The sequence below is a fragment of the Microcaecilia unicolor genome, chromosome 3, assembly GCF_901765095.1.
Source record: "Microcaecilia unicolor chromosome 3, aMicUni1.1, whole genome shotgun sequence".
NCBI classification, from domain to species: Eukaryota; Metazoa; Chordata; class Amphibia; order Gymnophiona; family Siphonopidae; genus Microcaecilia; species Microcaecilia unicolor.
Window position 1 is genome coordinate 296,132,317 of NC_044033.1, and position 18,319 is coordinate 296,150,635.

The 18,319-nt window shown below is 45.8% G+C and overlaps 1 protein-coding gene across 3 annotated transcripts in view; it reads right to left on the reverse strand.

Moving 5' to 3' along the window:
• Window positions 1-18,319, reverse strand: part of TNS2 (tensin 2) — a 336,420-nt gene that overhangs the window by 79,753 nt on the left and 238,348 nt on the right. For all 3 annotated transcript variants that reach the window (XM_030198195.1, XM_030198196.1, XM_030198194.1), the window contains exon 20: window positions 7,841-8,946. In XM_030198195.1, the coding sequence (XP_030054055.1) occupies window positions 7,841-8,946 (1,106 nt within the window). The remainder of the gene's footprint in view (window positions 1-7,840; window positions 8,947-18,319) is intronic.

Genomic DNA, 18,319 nt, shown 5'->3' on the forward strand with positions numbered 1-18,319 from the left:
GTGTAGAACTCGAACGAGAATGGGGGGCATGGAAATCGGAGGGGAGGGAGGGGGTCCTGGAACTCGAAGGGGAGGGGATCCTGGAACTTGAAGGGGAGGGAGGGGAGGGAGGGGGGTCAAGGGGGAGGGAGGAGGGTCCAGGAACTCAAAGGGGAGAGGGGAGGGGGTCCTGGAACTCAAAGGGGAGGGGGGAGGGAGGGGGCCCTGGATATGGGTGGATGGAGGAGAGGCCAGGGGAGAATGCACAGTTGATGCACATGTAGTGGGGGCAAGGGACAGAGAATTGCTGCACCACGATGGATGGAGGGGGCAGGGGAGATATGCTGCAGATGGATGGATGAAGGGGGCAGGGCACAGAGAACGTTTGCTGCATATGGATGAATGCAGGGGAGAGAGCATAATTGGTGCACATGGAACACACACTACACTCTCTCACTCACACAGACACACACTCTCTCTCTCTCTGACACACACTTTCTCTCTCACACATACTCATTCTCTGACATATACTCATTCACTCTCACACATACTCTCTCCTAACAGTTCCCTTAAAAACATAATTGCCATTAGAGGACAACCTTGCTAGCGCCCGTTTCATTTCTTTCAGAAATGGGCCTTTTTTACTAGTATATCAATAAATGAGTTTTCTTCTGCAGCCTTACTCCTTATCTTCTACTTTTCATATATTAACACATTTATAAACTATCCCCACCCGAACAGAGCACCATTGTTCTCGGTACCGGTTTGAGTCCCGCTTTGTTTATGGAGCCGAAATAATGTTTGAATCTTCAATAAGTTAAACCCCAGACAATGCACTTGGTGAAACGCAGCGAATGCGTTGCTTTTGATGCCAGATTTCAGAAATAGTAGACTCAAAACAGAAGCTGAAAAGAGAGCTGTAATTATGTATCACGACAGCAATGGATATAGGTTTATGGACATAATTTCATCACTCGACCACTGAAGGAACTGATGATTACTGAATTTTTATATGGACAAGCAAGTTATTATTTATTTTATTTTATTTATTGCATTTGTATCCCACATTTTCCCACCTCTTTGCAGGCTCAATGTGGCTTATAATATATCATGAATGGTGGAAATATATAAGAAAATAGGCATTTAGTATTACAGAAGGATCTTGGGTAACATCATAATGATAAAACATGATAGTAATATAACAAGCAGATATTTGGACAAGCAAGTTACTACTGACACTCAATTAGTTTGCTGTTAAAACTAACAACCTATGCTAATGTCAGCCGAGGATGGTTTATAAATGGTGTTAATATATGAAAGGTAGAAGATAAGGAGTAAGGCTGCAGAAGAAAATCACTTATTGGTATATTGAGTGTAGCTTACATTTATGTAAACATCATTACTTCAGGAGAACGAGTGAGAAATTATTTTAATGTTCTTATGGTGTGTGAGTGGTCAGTGTAAGCATGTATGAGTTTGTATGGTAAAATTAGCAAGGGGAGGTATAGTTGGATCTATCACTCAGATTTTCTTAAAATATTTTGTAAGCAAATAAAGTTGTATAAGAAAACAGTACATGTAGTTACTTTTTGGGGAGATATTAATCTATGTAACTAGATTGAAATTAATGTACTCATTAAGAAGGAAAGATGTATATTCATTAGGGATATCCTGTAAACCTGATCCATTGCAGCCCTCCATGACTGGGACTGAATATCAAGGTACTAGCCGTTGAGCCCGTTAAAACGGGCTATTGGGTCGCTGCTGCCCCCTCCCCCCGAGGTCACCACTGGCCCCTCCCCCCCGAGTTCGCAGCTGCCGGTACCCCCCCCCCCCCCCGAGTCGCCGCCGTCGGCCCGTCTCTTCGCTATTCAACTTACATCTCCGGAGCAGGCAGATCAGCTGAGCTCCCGTCGGCCTTCCTTCTCTGCCTGTGTCCCGCCCTCGTGTGACGTAACTTCGGCGAGGGCGGGACACAGGCAGGGAAGGAAGGCCAACGGCAGCTCAGCTGATCTGCCTGCTCTGGAGATGTAAGTTGAATAGCGAAGAGACGGGCCAGGTGGAGGGGTGGCGGCGGCGGCGACTCTGGGGGGGGGGTGTACCAGTGGCGGTGACCTCGGGGGGGAAGGGGGAGCGGTGGCGACCTCGGCGGTTCCCTCCCCTTCGCGCAGTTTCCCTCTCTGTCCCGCCCCCCCCCCCCGTCATCACGTATTGACGTGGGGGCAGGACAGAGAGGGAAGTCTACTGCGCATTTGCGAGTGAGTACGGTCACTCGCCGTTTATATGTTTGATAGGCCCTGTATGAATGCAATCTTAATGATGAAATGCCTGTCTACCCTCTTCCCACAGTAAGTGGGAATGGTGCAGGAGCACTGGCTGTGAAGAAGCTCACAGCTCCTGCAGTCCCGGCCTATCCTAGCAGGAGATGCTGTAGGCACTGAAGCCCACAGAGTCCCAACACAGATCTAAAGTTATTGTGTGGAACTTTACTAAAGGGTTGTAAAGTGTCTGTGATGAATGTCAGTTTTAACTACGTGAAAGTCACTGGGTTCCGGTCTGGGGTCACTGTCCAGGGCCGGCTTAGCCATTAGGGCTAGGGCAGCAGCTTCAGCACAGACCAACAACAGATCCCCAGAGTAAGACTAGTGCAGCCTTTTATCCAAACAGCAGGTGGGCAGTTTTCAGATAACTCAAAACCCCCATTCACCCGTTCAATTATTCCCATAACTCCCTAATTTATTTATTTTATTTATTTATTGCATTTGTATCCCACATTTTCCCACCTCTTTGCAAGCTCAATGAGGCTTACAATACATCGTGAGTAAGGGAAGTATATTAGGAAAATAGATAGTGTTACAGCACGATTTTTGGTAACATGATAGTGATAAGACATGGTAGTAGTATAACAAACAGATATTGACAAATAGTTCAGAATTTATGTGGGGGAGTTTTGTATATTCACATTGCTTGATTTTTGTGATATGCCATGTTAGATGGGTCTTCAGTAGTTTGCGGAAGTCCATTATTTCGTAGATCGTTTCTAATCCCTTATTTGTCCTGTTTGTCTCTCTTGAATAGATTGTAAGCTCTGTTGAGTAGAGACGTCTCTTACGTGTTTGTGTACGGTGCTGCGTATGTCTAGTAGCGCTATAGAAATGATTAATACTTAGACATTTTATGCACCATTAAGTCCATAAATCTCAAATCGTAGTATAGCAGTAGCTCAGTTACCCAGGTAAATGGCTTTCAGAAATCACCCTCATTACATATAGGTATCTATCTACAAAAGAAAGTTTAATACTTAAAAGCATGATGCTCAGGGGCACTGGTGGTGGGGTGATCTTGGTTTAATCTTGAGGGAGCCTGAAAGTTGATTGAGGGAGGTGCAAGTCTGAAGATCTGCACAGTGCCAGTACAAGAGTATTGGGTGCCCTGCCACTGGCCATGTTCTGTTAAATTTAGCACTCTTCACACTTAATGTCTGTGCAGTAAAAACAGAATAAATCTTGGAGGAAGTGTTTCTCCCTGCTGACTGGCTAACATGTATCTATCCAATTACCTAACTTTCTGTGAGGGACTAACACATCCTGACCTTCAGAACACATTTTTTAGGGGTTGTTTTTATAAAATAGTGCCTATATCCAAGCTCCAAAAAGACATCTGTGTTATAAAGGTAACAAAAAGCACCTACTTGGATTTATAAATTAGCACCCAGGGACCTGCTCCAGTACAAACAATATATGCTCCCAGGAACACCAACACACAGAACACAGAAAGCAGGCACACTTTTTCTTATGCCTGCTTTTTATGTCTGTAGAGCCTGCACAATTTTAAAAGAACCTTTTCTGTTTATAGACAGACAATGAAGACAGATAAAGGCCTATTCAGTATGACCATCTATACCATCTACCGCCCCTTCCTCTCTCTTTTTATAAATGATTTAGAGATGGGAGTAACCAGCTAGGTAATTAAATTTGCTGATGACACAAAGTTATTCAAAGTTGTTAACTTGCGAGAGGATTGTGAAAAATTACAAAAGGACCTTACGAGACTGGGAGACTGGGTGGCTAAATGGCAGATGACGTTTAATGTGAACAAGTGCAAGGTGATACATGTGGGGAAAAAAGAACCCGAATTATAGCTATGTCATGCAAGGTTCCACGTTAGGAGTTACGGACCAAGAAAGGGATCTGGGTGTCGTCGTTGATAATACACTGAAACCTTCTGCTCAGTGTGCTGCTGCGGCTAGGAAAGCGAATAGAATGTTGGGTATTATTAGGAAAGGTATGGAGAACATATGTGAGGATGTTATAATGCTGTTGTAACGCTCCATGGTGCGACCACACCTTGAGTATTGTGTTCAATTCTGGTCGCCGCATCTCAAGAAAGATATAGTAGAACTGGAAAAGGTGCAGCGAAGGGCGACAAAAATGATAGCGGGGATGGGACGACTTCCCTATGAAGAAAGACTAAGGAGGCTAGGGCTTTTCAGCTTGGAGAAGAGACGGCTGAGGGGAGACATGATAGACATATATAAAATAATGAGTGGAGTGGAACATTTGGATGTGAAGCGTCTGTTCACACTTTCCAAAAATACTAGGACTAGGGGGCATGCGATGAAACTACAGTTTAGTAAATTTAAAACAAATAGGAGAAAGTTTTTCTTCAACAAACGTGTAATTAAACTCTGGAATTCGTTGCCGGAGAATGTAGTGAAGGCGGTTAGCTTGGCAGAGTTTAAAAAGGGGTTGGACAGTTTCCTAAAGGACAAGTCCATAGACCGCTACTCAATGGACTTAGGAAAAATCCACAATTTTGGGAATAACTTGTATAAAATGTTTGTACATTTGGGTAGCTTGCCAGGTGCCCTTGACCTGGATTGGCCGCTGTCGGGGACAGGATGCTGGGCTCGATGGACCTTTGGTCTTTTCCCAGTATGGCACTACTTATGTACTTATGTGTTTGTCCCATGCTTTCTTGAATTCAAACATAGTACTGATTTCCTCCATCTGGAAGCTCTTCACACATCACCCACCCTTTCCTTAGATTTTTCTTGAGTCTGTCACCTTCATCCTATGCCCCCTCATTCCAGAGCTTCCTTTCAACTGAAAAAGACTCGCCTCCTGTGCATTTATGCCACATAGGTATTTAAACATCTCTCGTATCTCCCCTTTCCTGCCTTTCTTCAAAAAGTATTGTAAGGAATATGCCGAAAGGAAGGTGGACCCCAGCTACCCACCGGAGAAAAGAGAGCCGGAAGGTAGGAGGGAAGACCCTAGGGTTGCTCAGCTTTTGCCCAAGAGGGATATACCAATAAGAAACTACAACTCCCAGAAAGCCCCAGGAGAACCCAGGGTAAGGAGAAATAGGGTGCAGAACCAAGAAGCTCCAGAAGGGGGCTACCAAATAAGGGGAAAAGCTGAGTCACCACCCTGGTGGAGGAGGTGGCTGAACCGGTGGCAGGAGAAGGAAAAGCAGCCAATCAGAGTTAAGGAAGAAAAGTGTAATCAGCTGGAAAAGGGGTGGGGAGAGGAGAAAATGGACTGGGCTCCTGAAGGAGAGGAGGAGAATGAACCAGAGGCAATGGAGCAAGAGGAGGCAGAGCGGGTCTTAGACGAACCCATGGAGCTCTTGGCTATGGCTCAGCCAGCACTCAAGGTATAGGGTGGAAGTCCTGGGTCAAGCGGGAGGAGGTCAGGAGAATAGAGACTGACCTAGAGGGTGGGACCCAAGGCTTTGAGCCCACGCAAAGCCTGACTTTATTGAACTGTGCTGAGAGAAGCCTGGCTGTACTTGGACTGGGTTTAAAACAGCCTGACTTAATTGAACGGTGCTGAGAGAAGCCTGGCTGTACTTGGACTGGGTTTAAAACAGCCTGACTTTATTGAACGGTGCTGAGAGAAACCTGGCTGTACTTGGACTGGGTTTAAAACAGCCTGACTTAATTGAACGGTGCTGAGAGAAGCCTGGCTGTACTTGGACTGGGTTTAAAACAGCCTGACTTAATTGAACGGTGCTGAGAGAAGCCTGGCTGTACTTGGACTGGGTTTAAAACAGCCTGACTTAATTGAACGGTGCTGAGAGAAGCCTGGCTGTACTTGGACTGGGTTTAAAACAGCCTGACTTAATTGAACGGTGCTGAGAGAAGCCTGGCTGTACTTGGACTGGGTTTAAAACAGCCTGACTTTATTGAACGGTGCTGAGAGAAACCTGGCTGTACTTGGACTGGGTTTAAAACAGCCTGACTTTATTGAACGGTGCTGAGAGAAGCCTGGCTGTACTTGGACTGGGTTTAAAACAGCCTGACTTAATTGAACGGTGCTGAGAGAAGCCTGGCTGTACTTGGACTGGGTTTAAAACCGCAGAGGAGCTGTTGAGGAAAGGGGGTCGGGTTGCAAATCCCAAAAACAGGCCCAAGAAAAAAAGAAGAAACACATAAAGGAGGAAAACAGAGAGCTCCGGGCTGGTGGTGAGGAGGCTGCTCGGACGTAGCCAGTAGGAGCATTGTTTACAGTATATATATTAAGTCTTTATATACTTTATGATGAAGACCACTCACCATTGACCATTTTAGTAGCCACCCTCTGGACTGACTCCATCCTGTTATACACAGTACTTTAAGGAAACCTTTTACTAAGTGGTGGTAAGCCCACTGCGGGAAGTACCGCCGAGCTACCGCAGCAGCCCGGTGATACTTTCCATCCCTAGCGTGCCGTCATTTCTGGCGCTACAAAAATTTATTTTTGTAGCGCCGGCATGTACCCGGCAGTAATTGGGAAGTGCTACACGCTGCCTGGTTATCGCTGGGTTAATGTGGGAGCCCTTACTGCCACCTCAATGGGTGGCAGTAAGGGCTCCCTTCCCCGAAATGGCCGCACGGCAAGTGCTCTACTTGCCACACGGCCATTTCTTGCAGGAAGGCAAGACTTCCCTTTTACCTGCTGCAGTAAAAGGAGGCCTCGGAGTGCATGTAAATAAATGCACTAATGCCAGCACTGGCTCCCTTTTGTCGCATCTTCTACAGAGACATTAACACCTCCTTTTTTTATTGCTAGCCATTCCTCTCCCTATGTACCCAAGCATCCTTCTGGTTTTTGCCGTCCACAGGCTGTACATGTGGAAAATGCTTTATAACAATTACCCCCTCACTGTGCAGCAAGAATATATTGCTCTCTCCCTCCCACCCCCCTAGATCTAGCTCCATGTCACACTGAGTTAGATACCACATTCAAAAATTAAAGCAGAGATATACACAAACAGACATCAATACAATCTGATGGAGACAAAATAATTAGGGGCTTTTTTACTAAGTTGCGCTGAAAAATGGCCTGCAGTAGTGTAGACACGTGTTTTGGGAGCGTGCAGAATTATTTTTCAGTACACCTACGAAAAAATGCCTTTTTAAAATTTTTGCCAAAAATGGACATGCGGCAAAATGAAAGTTGCCACGCGTTGATTTTGGGTCTGAGACCTTACCGTAAGCCATTGACCTAGCGGTAAGGTTTCACGTGGTAACCAGACAGTAATGGTCTACGTGCATCAAATGCCACTTGACGCACGTAGCTGCCGCGCGTCAGAAAATAAAAAATATTTTTCATACACATGTAGCGGATGAGCGCCAAAACTGAAATTACCGCAAGGGCCACGCGGTAACTCCAATTTGGCGCGCGACTTAGTAAAAGGGACCCTCAATTTTTAACCAAGCAGCAAAAATCACAGTGCACCCACATAATAAATGAAATAAGGATACACCCTTCTACTTTATAACTCAGCTCTCTACTTGCCACAGCTCTCTGCCTAGTAAATCACCTCTACCACCTCCCACCCTTCCACAACCTGACAATGGATTTTAAGCAGAGACCTGAGGTTGGAGTGGTAATGTCTGCTACCGACGGTGAGAACGACACATGGTGGTGGAACATTCCTGGACTCCGGTTCAGTGTTGTATTCCCACTGCAGAATGCAGAGCGCTCGCTGGAGGTGGGTGGGTGACGCTTCTGAGGCAGTGGGGGCTGTTGCAAGGCCTCACCCCACGCTTTCTGTCGGCAGACTCCATCTGCTAGTGATGGCAAAGGCTGCTGAGGACTGGTCTCCCTGCCTGTGTAAAACGCAGTTGTAATAGGGAAGGAAGGGGTGGGTGAGTACTGTGCATCTGAGGGGCTACTTGAACCAAATGCCATCTGTCCCCCAAAAGAAGACGGGGTGAGAATAGAGTCCTCAGGGCTACCTGTGGAATGTCTGGGCAGTGTGATAAACCCCCCACTGTTAAAAAACACATTGCCATGTGACTCTCCGTTGTAGGCTGGCAGATCCCTCGGCACAGTAACAGATGTTGGCTTTACATGCCAGCTTGCTTTAGAGGGGATTTGGCTTAGTGGAAGGGAGATGCTAGGACTCACTGGTACACAGTTTGGGGACATTGGGCTCTCCTGAATTTGCCTGTCCAAGTTAGTGTGGTGTTGCAGGGTAGTCCCTTCACCATGCTGCCTGTTCACATGGGAGCCACTGATATGAAGGTCTTCGATGCTAAGGAGTTTTGGACTCAGGTTCTGGGACAGAAAACTCTCTGTTCCGGGTGCTGCATAGGGCAGGCTCATTCTGCAGCAGGCTACTGGTTGAACAGGCATGGCACATGGGGATGGACTCTGTGGTGAAGGGGGGGCAGGTTTCACTACCAGGGGGTTCACTGAATGGGCTCCTTGCACAGTCCCCTGTGTACTGGAGTGCCCAGGTAGGGCATGTCCTGAAGGAGATGAGTGGTCCTCTCTGGAGATAGGTAAAGAGCCCTGCTGCTGCTGTGTCTCTGGTGGGCTGCAGGTAGTGGGCTGTTGGATGCTTTCTGAAGCAGCTGGTAGCTTCTCCAAGTTTCCTGTCAGGAGCAATGCAGCTGTCTCCTTCTGTGAAATGGGCTTCATCAATCCCTCAGGAGGCTCTGTGGTACCAGCATCTTGCTTGGGTGATCCACGGCTGTGAAATTAGACATGCAGTTATGAGAAGGAAAGAAGTCACAGAAACCAGGTTATGCTACATTTTACAGCATGCAACACATGTCCTTTCTGTGCAACTGCAATGGCTTATTTGTGGAAAACAGAAAGCCTAGGACACTGTTCCACTTCTCAAGAAAACAGAGATGCTAAATTACCCAGTTTCAGCCTGGAGATTTTGGGATAATCCTGAATTTCTGACCACCCTACCCTGGTGTAATAAGAGACTTGCAGCCATGATTTCAATGGGCAGGATCAGGCAGTACAAATCCCACACTGCTTTGGGATGTAAATTCAAAACCAGGTCTGTCCCAAACTCTCTAGCCTGAACTGGGTAATTTGGCACCTCTGAGATTAAAGCAGCAATGCCTCCAGCCTCAAGTTACCAGAGGACCCCAAATCATAATGGCAAGGCTGAGCCACGCCTGATTTCCTAAGAGAATGACATGCCTGTGTGGTTGGTAGTAAAATTAGGAATGGCTTAGATGATCCTTTTAATTATTGGGCTATCTGGTGCTCAGTAAACTCTGGCCAGATTGGAGGGACATATATTCTTCTACATCCAGGGCTAACACATACAACCTATTCTTGTTTCTCAGAATCAGGAAACTTAGGGGGTAATATCAGGCCATGATGATCAGCCTTTTTTTTTTTTAACGCTAGCCACCACTGGCTAATTTAGACTCAGCTATTCAGTGCCAGCCCCTATCCAGGTAAAAGAGTAAATATCCAGGTCTGTGGTAGCTGCCAGTACTAGTAGTTACTCAGGTACCGCTGATATTCAGTGCAAGATCTAGATAACTACATGGTTAACTTTGAATAGTGGGTAGCTATCTGCAGGGCCAGCTCAAGGAATAGTGGTGACCTGAGTCAACTTGATTTGGCAGTGTGCCCCCCCCCCCTCATTGCATCACTTCCATTGCCCCACCCCCCGGTCCAGTCTTACTTTTCCTCTAGGTCCGGCACTGCTCCCTCACCTCTCTCATTCCCCTGTGGTCCTGTAATGTTTGTCAGTCGCCAGTGGCAACAGCAAGACAGGCTACCTTTGGCCACCTCCTGGGTCTTTCTTCTGCTGCCCCCTGCTCAATTCAAGACACCCAGCATCCAGGAAAACATGGAGGTCTTTTACTAAAGCTTAGCTCGATTATCTGCAGCAAGGCTCACAGGAATAAAATGGGCCCTGCTGCAGATAACTCAAGCTAAGCTTTAGTAAAAGACCCCCCTCATAAACCTTAAAGAATATGGAAAAATAAAAAGAATCACAGGCACAGATGAAGGAGTGTTATATTGCATTAATATACTGAAAGACTGTTTACTTATTATTATTATACATCCATGAAAGAAAGACTACTGTAAATGAATTTTCTGTTTTACATAAGTCTTTAGTAAAAGCTTAGAGTACCCCATGAGAGACTGAGGTTGTCTTTTACTAAAGATTAGGGCATCTTATCTGTAGAAGGGTCCATAGGAATAAAATGGGTCCAGTGGCAGATAGCATGTATTATCTTAGCAAAAAAAAAAAAAAAATACTCCCCTGAGTGTTTTTTGACAAAGCATGAGACTTGGGTCTTGAAGAGAAATACCTGTCTCTCAGCAAAGAGCCTGCACCTGAGGACAAGTGCATGTACTAAATGATAATGGAAAGAGAACCAGGGAAAATAAATCATTTTCAAGTACAGCCTGGTGTACCCAAAGTAAGGGATAAATATAAAAACAGGATAAGCAAGACCAAGCACACAGGAGTTGATATTCAAAGCGCTTTAACTGGCAAGAAACGGCTCCTGGTCGGTTAACTTGGTTGTTCGGGGCTAACCGCTACTTTTCAGCTGCACTTAACTGCATAGCACCACTGAAAATAACTGGTTAGCACCAAACTGAAAACCGACTATTTTGGTGGCATTCTGGGGACAGAGCTGACACTTGGCTGGTTAAGTGCCGATATTCAGCACTTAACCAGCCAGGTTAACCACATAAATAGGACCGCATAATTGTCAGTCCTATCTTTATTCAGTAACCCATAGCCAGTTAAGTTCCTCTCTGAACACACCACCCGAACTCTCGTCCACGCTCTCATTACCTCTCGCCTTGACTACTGCAACTTACTCCTCACCGGCCTCCCACTTAGCCATCTATCCCCCCTTCAATCCGTTCAGAACTCTGCTGCACATCTTATATTCCGCCAGAACCGATATACTCATATCACCCCTCTCCTCAGGTCACTTCACTGGCTTCCAATCTGATACCACATTCAGTTCAAGCTTCTCCTTCTTACCTACAAATGCACTCAGTCTGCTGCCCCTCACTACCTCTCTACCCTCATCTTCCCTTACGTTCCCGCCCGAAACCTCCGTTCACAGGACAAATCCCTCCTCTCAGTACCCTTCACCACCACCGCCAACTCCAGGCTCCGCTCATTCTGCCTCGCCTCACCCTATGCCTGGAACAACCTTCCTGAGCCCTTACGCCAAGCCCCCTCCCTGCCTATCTTCAAGTCTTTGCTTAAAGCCCACCTCTTCAATGCTGCTTTCGGCACCTAACTCTTACCTTCAGGATATCCAGACTGCCCCAATCGAACTGACTATTCACTTGTCCTTTAGATTGTAAGCTCTTTGAGCAGGGACTATCCTTTTAAGTTAAATTGTACAGCGCTGCGTAACCCTAGTAGCGCTTTAGAAATGTTAAGTAGTAGTAGTAGTAGTCTCAGTACAGATCCCTGTGACACTCCGGTATTCACCCTCTTCCACTGAGAGAATTGGCCATTTAATCCTACTCTCTGTTTTCTATCTTTTAACCAGTTCCCAGTATACAACATAACAGTACCTCCTATTCCATGGCTTCTTAATTTTCTTAGGATTCTCTCATGAGGGACTTTATCTAAACCTTTCTGAAAATCTAGATATACTATATCAATTGGCTCACCCTTTATCCACATGTTTATTCATGCCTTCAAAAAATATAACAGATTGGTGAAGCAATCCTACCCACCGCTGAAGGGAACAATCCTACTCACCACAGAAGGGAACTTCATGATAGAGGTTTCCAGCCATAAACCATATCGGCCAGAGATGGAGAGAGGGGATACGCTGGGTGGCGAAAGCAGAGTCTGCGGGAACACTCGGTCGCACAGAGACTGATAAGTACAGGGTTCTCGGAGAGAAGGAGGGTACCAGGAAACCAGCCAGCCTTCAGTTTTGCAGGATTTCCGTAGGCTTATCCTTTATGACGGCATACCCAGACCAAAGGAAACGCTCTTGCTCGCACTTGCTCCTCTGTTCACCCGGACACCTCGACCTGAATCAGCTGCCGATGTGTGGCTTGGGCAGGCAACTATGACCTGCAGATCACAACGAGGATCAGGATGGCAGAACAGCACGGCTTGTGAAGACAAGTCTGCGGAGAGGAGAGAGGGACCGGCATAGAAACCCGAGACTCAATGGTTTGGAAACAACACCACGCTAACTTTTTCACCTCTACACCACAGCTCTTATCCCAGCAAAGAATTGGCTGGCACCACACGTCCCCCTCTGATCCTTAGCTGCACCCCTTTAACAGGAAAGAACCACAACCACTGCATCTCCCCCAGTAGCACAAGACCTCTGAGAGCAGTGAAGCCCGCTGAAGAATGCCCCGCGGAAAAGAGGACCAAGAACTAGCTCCAATCAACTACTGTGCAGCTGCTAAAATGAGTTTCCCTCCTCATACATCCAAACACACACACCCAACACCCAAGATAAACAAGCATAGATAAGATCTCTACAGAATTCACCTGATTGGAAAACTACACCTTCGATATCCCCTCACATGCACACCCCCCCTCAAAACAAAATCCCAAAACCTATACATCTGAAGAATCTAGTAACCACAAACTAAAGGAATTAAATACATGGTCACAACACACTAACAACCAAAGGAGTAAAGCAAATATCAAAGCAACTATTAGTTACCCTACAACACCAATACAGGCAAAATGCACATCACAAGACTCTTAGCAGGCATAACTATCCTAAAGCTACTATCCACCACAGGAGCCCTAACACCAAGAGATAACAAAATACCAATACTCTTCATCCCAACTCACTCAACAAAAAACATCACCCCCCCCCCCTCACACACACCAAAACAGAATTCATACAAACAGACGGAGTAGCTCAACCATAAACTTAGATGAAGAGACATATCCAACATCAACCCAAACACAACAGACAACAAAAAATGGAACCAACCAAGTCAAACACCCAAACAAGCGTCAACTAGTGAAAATTATCAAAACTGCTACAACAGAAGACTCTTACCTACCAATACCGGTGGGTTACATCAACGCTAGATCAGCAGTAAACAAGATCGAAACAATCAAAGACTGGATATCGAATGAAGACCTCGGACTAGTCTTCCTCAACGAACCTTGGATCTATAACAAAGAAGACCCTATAATCCTAGACCTATGCCCCCCCAGGTTACAAAGTTCTATACTGGACCAGAACTGGGGAAAAAAGGTGGGGGCACTGCACTAATCTACATATCCTTTCTCACAGTGAAACCCATTAAAGAATCTGTAACACTGCAGCTGGAAATCGCCTCGATCAGAGTGAGTAACAAAACCTTATACAACCACCTATGCTGCAGGCCACCAGGAAACTGGAAAGCGGCTTAATCCAACTTCATGGATTTTATCTCCAACACCTGCTTAGCAAACCCTAACACAATGATAATAGAAGACCAGAATAAGGACAACACTAAAGCCTGTATTGAATTCATCCACCTTTGGGACTTCCAGAGATTATCAGTGACTTTGACACAGGTCAAAAGTCACGTGCTAGACCTCCTAGCATATAGATTCTCACCAAACTAGAAATTCACAATACAAAATCAGAGATAGACAGAACCCCTTAGTCTGAAACTTCAAACTACACATGACCCTCTATTGGACAGAACAAAGGACATGTCCAATACAGACATGAGCTCCATATAAATCGCAAGGAAAAGTCAATGCAATTAAATTCTGGTCCTCAATATACGAAAATCTATGGTCTCCACAAATGGACTCCACAGATTTCCTAAAAGAATGGGACAACAGATGCACTACCATACTGGATGAATTAGCACCCATATCAACCAAACTCACACAAAAAAGAAAAGCAATCCCATGGTACAATGAGGAATTGAAATAACTCAAAGCCCAATGTAGATGACAAGAAAAAACATGAAAGAAAAGTAGGAATAAATACACCAAAACTGTGTGGAAGGATGCGCAGAATAAATACAAGAACAAAATAAGACTGGAAAAAAAAAGAAATTCTAAAAAGAACAAGTAAGATCAGATTACAAAGACACGAAGAAACTCTACAAGCTTTTAGACAATCTACTAAACACCAAGCCATATACCTCAGGACGACACCAACTTTGACAATCCCCCAGAAGAATCTCCAGTAGACACAACGTGGACTACTTTCAATCAACCCAACAACGAAATAGTGACAAAAACAATAAGAAAATTTTTCACCACATATTGCATGCTAGACACATGTCCCAACTACATTATGAAGACATCCCCTACCCGGTTCATCGACCAACTCACCTCACACCTAAACTTCATGTTCTGAGAAGGCCGATTCCCAACAGAAAAAGGCAACATAATACTCATGCCAATCCCAAAGGATAGCAAGAAAAGCATTAATGATCCCTCGAATTACAGATCATCCATGCCTCTTACAACCAAAATAATGGAAGGCATAGTAACGAATCAGCTAAGCAACTTCATAAAAAATTTTCTATACTACATGAATCCCAATCAGGGTTCAGGTCCTATTACAGCACGGAAACAGTATTGACTACACTCTTAGCAAAATTCAAACAGCAAATCTCAACCGGTAAAAACACCCTTTTACTACAGTTTGACACGTTTAGCACATTTGACATGGTCGATCATATTATCCTACAAAAAATACTAGACAAAACAGGAATCGGAGCTTGAATGGTTCAGGGAATTTCTGACCTCCAGGTCATACCAAGTAAAAACAAACTCCACGATCTCCACCCCCCCCCCCCCCCCATGGAAAACGGAATGCGGAGTTCCCCAAGGCTCCCCTCTTTGACCAATACTCTTCAACCTAATGATGGCCCCACTAGCACGGGCCCTATCCAAGAAGGGTCTCAACCCCTTCATTTACGCCGACAACATAACAATCTTTATCCACTTTAAAAACGATCCTTCTGAAATTACTAACAAAAGTCACAGATAGCTTATATACCATGGAATCCTAGGCATCAGCCTTCAAACTGAAACTGAACAGGGAAAAAACACACTGCCTGATACTAACATCTCCATATAGACTGAATGTTTCACTACTATAAATGCCATGGGAACTAACCTCCCTATAGCAGAAGACCTGAAGATACTAGGAATAACTATAGATCAAGAATTATCTTTCAACAAACAGGTAGCAATTACCACAAAGAAGATGTTCCACACCATGTGGAAACTCAAACATATAAAAAAACTATTTCTCGCAGGACAGTTTTCGCAACCTAGTTCACACCATGGTCCTCACCCATGCAGACTACTGCAATGCAATTTGCACAGGATGCAAGGAACAAACCCTTAAAAATTACAAACAGCACAAAACACAGCGGCAAGACTCATCTATGGCAAAAACCATTTTGAAAGCGCAAAACCATTGCTTCGAAGACTATGCTGGCTACCCATCAAAGCAAAAATATCCTTCAAGATCTGCACACTGACCTACAGAATATATGATTGACCTAATTAACCTACCACTGCGCAATGCAACCAAAAACGCAAGATCCTACCTTCACTCCACTTCCCTAGATGTCAAAGACTAAAATACAAAGCCTCATATACAACCTGTTTCACTTACTTCTGCACCAAAATCTGGAACACCTTACCTTGAGACCTAAAATCCACGAACAACTATCTACAATTCAGAAAACATCTGAAAGCCCACTTTTTTAGAACATTCTTCCCTGATGAACTCACGTAGCTCAAACAGACTATCGATCAACACTTTATAACCATGTTCTCAGACTGATCAGAACTTGATCCATCACCCCACAAAGCCCTACACCAACTGTTTCCCATGACCTTGTTGCTCTATACTGCCTTTCACCATGTAACCTATAAGCCTCATTGAACCTACCATTAGGTGGGAAAATGTTGGGTACAAATGCAGTGAATCCTATATAATAAAAAGCACCTCCAATGTTCTGAAGCTGACTCCGTGGCACTAAAACCTTGAAGCATTCGTGCTGTTTGTAACTCCATCTCATGAATTGACGTCAGTACTTCCTGGTACGTCACCAGCGACACTGACCAACCACATGAAAGCAGCACGAGGCACACCAACGGACTGAAAAAACAGCCCAAACAGCGTGCCCGAACGTCAACAACACATAGCCGCCCTGAACACTGCCGGTAAAGCCGGTAAACCTACCTCACAGACACACTCGACAACACCCCCCCCCCCCCCGGTGCTCTGTCCCTCGCCCTTCCCGAGATGCCACTGGACCCCGTCCCCTGGCCACAGCCCCCTCATTCACTCTCCTCCCCAATGCACACTGCCACAGACCTCCCTCTCCTGTCCGACTTCGGACCCTCGCCCTCTCCGACTTCGGACCTCCTCCCCGACCAACTCCCTCCCAAATCGCTGTTCAATCCCCCCATACTCTCCCCTCTCCCGTCATGACTCACCACTGGACGTAGGGGACCCCACCCTCTCACCCCGTGTTCAAGGGTCGTCGTCCCTCCGTTACACCCTCCCTCTCTTCCAGTTCCCCCTATCATGTCTCTTTAATAGATTCTCCCACATGGAATGACGTTTCCAAATTTATTTCAGCCTTCCAAGTCTCCAATTCTCTTATGACAGCTCCTTCAGACTTTATCTCCCTCCGAATTTGAAAAGACATCTGCACTTACATCGTCGGTGTTACGGCGAATGGCAGCAACTAAACAAAGCGTGCAGGCTCGGCTCTTCTCTCTCTCTCACAGCTCTGGTCCCGCCCTTGTGGAAACAGGACATGAGAGAAAAAAGGGCTGAGTCTACACACTTTGGACCGCTGCTACCGGCCACCGTAACACCGATGATGACAGTGAAGATGAATTCCCCCCTCCCCAAACACACGCTGACCCCCCTCCAAACCCCTTGCAAAACCCTCTCAGTTCACCACCACCCTCAAAGGCAACCAACAGTTCCTCCAACTTTGCCAGCACGACACATCTCCACCCCCCCAAAAAAAACTCACACTAATACGAGCCAGCAACAACACAGTCAAAACCCACTCCACCCCTCAACAAACGCTGACCCCCCTCCAAGCACCCAGCCACATCCTCACAGTTCACCACCCCCGCCCCCCCCTGTCATTGTCAGACACACACACACATACACACACACACAATATCACAAAAACACACACATTCACCCACAAACACCCAGACCACCCCACCCTCTCTCACACACACACAAACACACTGTGACACACACACAGACACACTCTCTCACACACATAAACTACCTGTATGACACACATGATCTTTCACTCTCACACACAGACACACAACCACCGCCCCCTCCACCCCAAAACCCCACTAAAAAACACTAACACACACATACACTGATGCGCAACATGCACTCTCTCTCTCTCTCTCTCTCTCTCTATATATATATATATATATCACCCCTTCAACAATAACCACACTCAAAGCCACCCATCACTTCAAGACACTTTGCCAGCACAGAGAATCCCCCAAAACCCCCCTCCCCTAAAACCAAAACCCTCTCCCCGCCCCCTTTCATTGTGAAACACACACACAATATCACAAAAACACAGACACTCACCTCTAACCTCCAAATCCACCCCACCCTCACACACTAACACACACAAACACACACAAACTCTCTGTGAGACACACACACAATATCAGAAAAACACAAACACTCACCCCAACCTCCGAATCCACCCCACCCTCTCTCACGCACACACACACACACACACAGACACACACACACACACACGCACACAGTCTCTGTGACACACACACAGACACAAAATGTAGCTCCATGACACACATGATCTTTCACACACACACAGACAACAAACGCCCCCTCCCCCCCCCAAAACCCCCACAAGAAAATACTCACACACACATACACTGATACGGAACAAGGATAGATGCACACTCAATCTCTCTCTCTCTCTCACTCTATATCATCCCTGCAACAATAACCACCCTCAAAGCCACACACCACTTCATCCCACTTTGCCAGCACGGGACATCCCCCAACCCCCCCCCCCCCCCAAAAAAAAAACCCAACATTTAAAACAAACAAAAAAAAACAGACTAC